The 6379-nt window shown below is 53.5% G+C and overlaps 1 protein-coding gene across 1 annotated transcript; it reads right to left on the bottom strand.

Annotated features, from left to right (window-relative positions):
• Positions 1-1243: 1243 nt before the first annotated feature.
• On the bottom strand, positions 1244-2560 carry LOC119920886 (olfactory receptor 11H6-like). The gene is made up of 2 exons (XM_038741107.1): positions 1622-2560; positions 1244-1381 (listed from the first exon to the last, which is right to left on the bottom strand). The coding sequence occupies exons 1-2, from the start codon at positions 2558-2560 to the stop codon at positions 1244-1246; spliced, it is 1077 nt and encodes a 358-aa protein (XP_038597035.1).
• Positions 2561-6379: the final 3819 nt, after the last annotated feature.

Genomic DNA, 6379 nt, shown 5'->3' with positions numbered 1-6379 from the left:
AAAAGTATGGATTCAGCAGTGGAATAAGTAAGTGTATAATTGAATATGCATATGTACACGAGGACGGGAATATGTAACTGTAGGTGGTTTACATGCTACAATTTGGCGTGTGAGGAATTGGACAAGGCTTGGCCGAGGAAGGATTTTAGAAGGGCTTCGAAGGTGGGGAGAGCTGTGGTCTGGCAGAGCTGTGGGGAAGGAGATCCAAGCCTGGCGGCAATACGTTCTAGGTCGGAGGGAAGCAGGAATGGTAAAAAGGAGTGAAGAGTGGGAGCTAGGGAGTGGTAGGTGAGTACTGTACTAAGCGCTTGAGAGAGTACAATGTAACAGACACGTTCCCCACCCACACAAGCTTACAGTCTAGAGGGGGAGATGGACGGTTAATAATAATAATAGTATTTGTTAAGCGCTCACTCTATGCCAAGCACTGTTCTAAGCGTGGGGGTAGATACAAGGTTATCAGGTTGTCCCACGTGGGGCTCACAGTCTTAATCCCCATTTTACAGATGAGGTAATTGAGGCACAGAGAAAAGAAGTGATTTACCTAAAGTCACATAGATGACAAGCAGTGGAGCCGGAATTGAAACCCACAACCTCTGACTCCCAAGCCTGACTCTTTCCACTAACCCACGGAAATAAATTACAGATATGTACTTCAGTGCCTTTGGTCTGGGCGGGGTTGATGAATAAAGGGAGCAAGTCAGAGTGATGCAGAAGGGAGTTGAAAAGGAAAAGAGGACTTAGGAAAGTATCTTGGAGGAGATGTGCCTGCAATAAGGCTTTGAAGTGGGGGCGTTCCAGGCCCGAGGCAGAACGTGGGCAGGATGTCGGCTGCGGGATAGATGAGATTGAGGCTCAGTGAGAAGACCCTCAGAGTAACTCTGGAAGGGTTGTGGTGTTCTGAAAACCCAGTGTGAAGCACGGACTTATAACAAAGTAACCAACAATAGCAATAACAACCAAAAAAGTGCAGCTGGCCAGTGCCCAGCTATCCAGACCAGAGCAGGGAGATGGCAGACTGTCAGGGCAGAGCATGGGTGGGCTAGGGTGGCTGATTCAGGGGTGGCACAATCAGCCGTGACGCTCCCTTTTCATCTTCGGATGGATTTGAAAGTCGAATCATTTTCGCCGCAGTCCTCATCATCAAAACCACCACTCTGGTCTTCATCAACTCCTCCACCTCCCTCCCTCTCCATCATCGCCACTGCGATCCCCTCCATAAGCGTCTTCATGAACATAACCTTCAAGCCGAGGCAGTGGGTGGGTGGTGGGGCTGGACGGGCAATTCGTAGTTAATCTGACCAAGGTCCAGGAGTCCTGGGTGGGGCTGGGTGGGCAATTCGTAGTTAATATGACCAAGGTCCAGGAGCCCTGGGTGGGGCTGGAGAGGGGAAGAATGTTGAGGATTCGACCTGGAAGAGAGTGAGAAGGGGAGGGGGCAGTTCGCGTATGACAGAGCCTCCTTAGGGGCTGGGTTCCCCGAAGGTCAGCATCAAGGACGGCCCAGGACCCAGTAGGGTCAGCGGCATTTGCTCTGGTCGACCCCATCATTTCTGGCTCCTTGCCCTGCCCTTCCTGTGACCCCCGCCCCCGAGTCAACCTGGACAAGCCCCAGCCTCGCCCCAGCCCAGCCCAGCCCAGACCGGAGAGCGGCCTTCATCTCCTGGTTCCGGAGGCTGTAGATGAGCGGGTTGCAGAGCGGCGTCAGCACCGAGTAGAACAGGGTCACGACTTTCTGGCCTCCTCCCGAGCCCCCAGCCCCGGGGCTCACATAGGTGCCCATGACGGAGCCGTAGAACAACGCCACCACGGCCAGATGTGACCCGCAGGTAGAGAAGGCCTTGTGCCGGCCGGCGGCCGAGGGCACCCTCAGCACCGCCCGGAGCACCAGCGCGTAGGAGCCCAGGATGAAGAGCAAGCTGCCCAAGAGGAGGAGGAAGCTGAGCCCCGAACAGGTGAACTCCAAGCCAGGTGCTGGCGTGCAGGACAGGGCCAGCAAGGGCCCCGAGTCACAGAGGATATGGTCGATGACATTGGGGCCGCAGAAGGGCAGCTGGGCCACCAGGTAAACAGGAAGGAGGAACCAGAGGAAGCCGCCCGCCCAGCAGGAGATCACCAGGTGGGCACAGGACCGGTTGGTCATGATCGAGGGGTAGCGCAACGGCTGGCAGATGGCCAGGAACCGGTCAAACGCCATGACCGACAGGTGGAGGCACTCGGTGGTGCCCAGCGAGAAGAAGCAGTAGAACTGGAGGAAGCAGCCGGCGAGGGAGATGGCCTTGGTATCGGAGAGGATGTTGACCATCAAGTTGGGGACCGTGGAGGTGACGTAGCAGATCTCCACGAAGGAGAAACTCCCCAGGAGGAGGTACATGGGGGTGTGGAGGCGGCGGTCCCGGCGCACGGTGCAGACGATGGCCCCATTCCCCAGCAGGGTCAGGGCGAAGGACACGGAGAAGAAGGAGAAGAGGAGGGGCCGGATCTCCCGCCGGCACGGGAAGCCCAGGAGGACGAACCCGTTCCTGGAGCCGGTGAAGTTACTGCTGCCCGGAAGGGCCATCGTTCCGCAGCCTGGAAGGGGCTGAAGTGGAACAAGCAGTGGCTTGGGTGTCGGGGTTGCGGGAGCAGAGCAGGCGGGTGAAGGGGGGAGACCGGGATAGGAGACCGTTGGCATGGCGGGGCGGGGGTGAGGTGGATAACACGTTGGCATGGGCAGTGATTTCTGCCTAATTGGTGGGGGCAGGGCATGTGGTGACAAGAGCGAATACTGCAGCTACCATTGGGTTCAAGTTCTTAAATGCTGCTTCCCCCCTAGACCTCCTGCCCTGCAGTCTCACAACACCCCAGCTCACACTCTTTGCTCCTCCCCATCTAACCTCTTTACCCTTTCCTTCTCAACTCTCTTGCTTCCACCTCTTTTTGATGCCTTTCCTTCTACGGGGAACTTCCTTCGGCCTCCCCCACCGACTTTTTTAAAATGACATTTATTAAGCGCTTACTATGTGCAAAGCCCTCCTTTTGACAAACCCTCTTGAAATTCCACCTCCAGGAATCTTTCCTATGAGCCCCAATCTTTCCACTCTCACGACTCCCTCAGCTTTTGTCCGTATAGCAATCTGTGCATCTGCCGATGTTTACTCCGGTTTTCTCATCCATACCTACTGTATACTTGCAAGTCATAACCACTTGCCTTCCTCATTCGACGTTGAGCTAGTACAGTGCTCTGTATAGGGCAGATATTCAGTACAGTGCACTGAAAATACTGCAATTTTTGGACGACCTGTTGAGTACTAAGCTCTGAACTAATCAATCACTGGGAAGCAGCATGGAAAGAGTACAGGTCTGGGAATCAGAGGACCTAGGTTCTAATCCTGTCTTTGCCACTTGTCTACTGTGCGACCTTGGGCAAATCACTTATCTTTTCTGTGCCCCGGTTACCTCATCTTTAAAATTGGGATTAAATCCTACTCTTACTTGGACCGTGAGCCTCATGTAAGTGGGGACTGTGTCCACCTGATTACCTTGTTTCTTCCCCAGCCCTCAGCACAGTATTTGGCACATAGTAAGTGCTTATAGACCATTAAAAAATAAAAATAAATCAATGGTATTTATTGAGTGCTTACTGTGTGAAGAGCACTGTTTAAAGCACTTGGGAAAGTACATTACAACAGACTTGGTGGAGGTGATCACTTCCCACAAGGAGCTGAGAGTCAACAAACACTTGGTGAAGTTCAACAGAAGCAAGTCTCATGTTCCCTATCCTTAAGGAGGTTACAATCTCATGGGAGAGGTAGACAAAAATATTTACAAATCGTGAGAGCATTGTGACTTTGGGCAAGTCACTTTACTTCTCTGTGCCTCATTTTCCTCATCTAGAAAAATGAGGATTAAATAAGTATTCTCCCCACTGCTAGACTGTGAGCCCCGTGTGGGACAGGACTTTATCCGACCTGATTGTATTGTATCTACCCTAGAACTGAGAACAGTGCTTGGCACATCATCAAAGTGCTTAACAGATATCTTTATTATTATTGTTAGAAGGAAGAGCGAGGATATTACAGTCCCCTAGACTGTCAGTGCGTTATGGGCAGGGAACGTGTCTGCTAATTCTGATGAATTGCACTCTCCCCAGGTGGAGTTATGGGTGGAAGGGGGAATTTGGGGTCGGAGCCGCGGGTCTCGGGGCCGAGCGCGCTGGACGAACGCGGGCACGCACCTGCAGGACCGAGGTGGAAGCCGGCGGGAGCGGGGCGGCGGGCTGATGGCGAACGGTGGCGGCGGTACCGGCCCCCAAGGTCTCTCCACGCTCCGCCTGAGGCTTTTAATTCGTTCGCGGCGCAGCGCTCAGCCGCCCTCAGGCTCGATGGGACCCAGGGGTCCTGGTCCCGCGCGGCTCTGCGGGGGCTTCTCCCTGCGGCTGACACCGGCACGTGTTCTCCGCCGCGACGCTGCGTCCTCCCCGGACCCTTCCCGCCCCCCGGGCGCCCCGGGGCCGGGTCCCGTAGGGCAGAGGCATCAGGCTCAAGACGGGGGTGAGCCCTGCCGGGTGCCGGGAGCCCTGGGACCGATCGGGGCCCGCGGGGCGGAGGTTGAGGCACCTCCTGCCGGCGTGACGAAACGTGGATAGGCTGGATCTGAGTCCATAGTGGCTCTCCGGGGAAATCAATCAATCAATCAATCGTATTTATTGAGCGCTTACTGTGTGCAGAGCACTGTACTAAGCGCTTGGGAAGTACAAGTTGGCAACATATAGAGGCAGTCCCTACCCAACAGTGGGCTCACAGTCTAAAAGGGGAGACAGAGAACAAAACCAAACATACTAACAAAATAAAATAAATAGAATAGATATGTACAAGTAAAATAAATAAATAAATAAATAGAGTAATAAATATGTACAGACATATATACAGGTGCTGTGGGGAAGGGAAGGAGATAAGATGGGGGGATGGAAAGGGGGACGAGGGGGAGAGGAAGGAAGGGGCTCAGTCTGGGAAGGCCTCCTGGAGGAGGTGAGCTCTCAGTAGGGCCTTGAAGCGAGAAAGAGAGCTAGCTTGGCGGATGGGCAGAGGGAGGGCATTCCAGGCCCGAGGGATGACGTGGGCCGGGGGTCGATGGCGGGACAGGCGAGAACGAGGCACGGTGAGGAGATTAGTGGCAAAGGCTGGTCTACTGCAGGCTGGGCTGTAGAAGGAGAGAAGGGAGGTGAGGTAGGAGGGGGCGACGTGATGGAGAGCCTTGAAGCCGAGAGTGAGGAGTTTCTGCCTGATGCGCAGATTGATTGGTAGCCACTGGAGATTTTTGAGGAGGGGAGTAACATGCCCAGAGCGTTTCTGGACAAAGGAGGTTCCCAATACGGTATTCTGCACATAGTAGATGTCCAGTACAGTGCTGTGCACACAGGAGAATCTCATTGCGGTATGCTTTTTAAAAAAGGTATTTGTTAAGCGCTCACTATGTGCCAGGCACTGTACTAAGTGCCGGTGTAGATACAAGTTAATCAGGTTGGACACAGTCCCTGGCCCACCCACATGGGGTGCCCAGTTTTAATCCCCATTTTAGAGATGAGGTAACTGAGGCATGGAGAAGTGACGTGACTTGCCCAAGGTGACTCAGCCGACTAGTGATGGACCCCGTACTAGAATCCAGGTCCTTCTGACTCCTAGGCCTGTGCTCTGCCCATTATACCACACTCCATCCCCATGCCCAGTACAGTACTAGGCACACAGTAGGTTCCCAGAAGAAGCTTAGTAAATTTTGTTGAGATGGTTCAGAAATACAAAGAGTGATCCCTGCCTCCATGGACCTCAAAGTCTAAAAGAGGAGACAAGCCAACACAGTTTTGACCACCAAAGACTTAAGAGCAGAAGCGAAGCCCGAGCCACCCTTATGAGTTCCTTATTTCAGTCACTGGTTTCACTGAGCGCTTGCTGTGCACAGGACACTGTATAATAATAATGATGGCATTTATTAAGCGCTTACTATATGCAAAGCACTGTTCTAAGTGCTGGGGAGGTTACAAGGTAATCAGGTTGTCCCACGGAGGGCTCACAGTCTTAATCCCCATTTTACAGATGAGGTAACTGAGGCATAGAGAAGTTAAGTGACTGGCCCAAAGTCACACAGCTGACAATTGGCAGAGCCGGGGTTTGAACCCATGACTTCTGACTCCAAAGCCCGTGCTCTTTCCACTGAGCCACGCTGCTTCTCCCTGTATGTACTAAAGTTTTAGGTGAGTAGCCTATCATAGAGATGGTATTCCTGCCCGCTCACACCCCAACTCCCGCCCCAAGCCTAGCCTCTCTCTGAGCCACGATTGGCGAGATTTTCAGGGTGAGCAGTTGGGGACCGAGTGGTGTTTGTAGCATTTGCCCACCGAGGA

This window comes from Tachyglossus aculeatus (genome assembly GCF_015852505.1).
Source record: "Tachyglossus aculeatus isolate mTacAcu1 chromosome 12 unlocalized genomic scaffold, mTacAcu1.pri SUPER_6_unloc_1, whole genome shotgun sequence".
Classification (NCBI taxonomy): domain Eukaryota; kingdom Metazoa; phylum Chordata; class Mammalia; order Monotremata; family Tachyglossidae; genus Tachyglossus; species Tachyglossus aculeatus.
The sequence above is the reverse complement of the archived record's forward strand: the minus strand, read 5'-3'. Positions and strand labels throughout refer to the sequence as shown.

What these genes read in the sequence shown, in the direction of transcription:
- LOC119920886 (XM_038741107.1), bottom strand. Translation starts at nt 2,560, where the DNA reads ATGGCCCTTCCGGGCAGCAGTAACTTCACCGGCTCCAGGAACGGGTTC. An exon ending in CTGGGCTGGGCTGGGCTGGG is followed by an intron (nt 1,382 to 1,621) that starts GCGAGGCTGGGG and finishes TCCCCTCTCCAG; the next exon opens with CCCCACCCAGGGCTCCTGGA.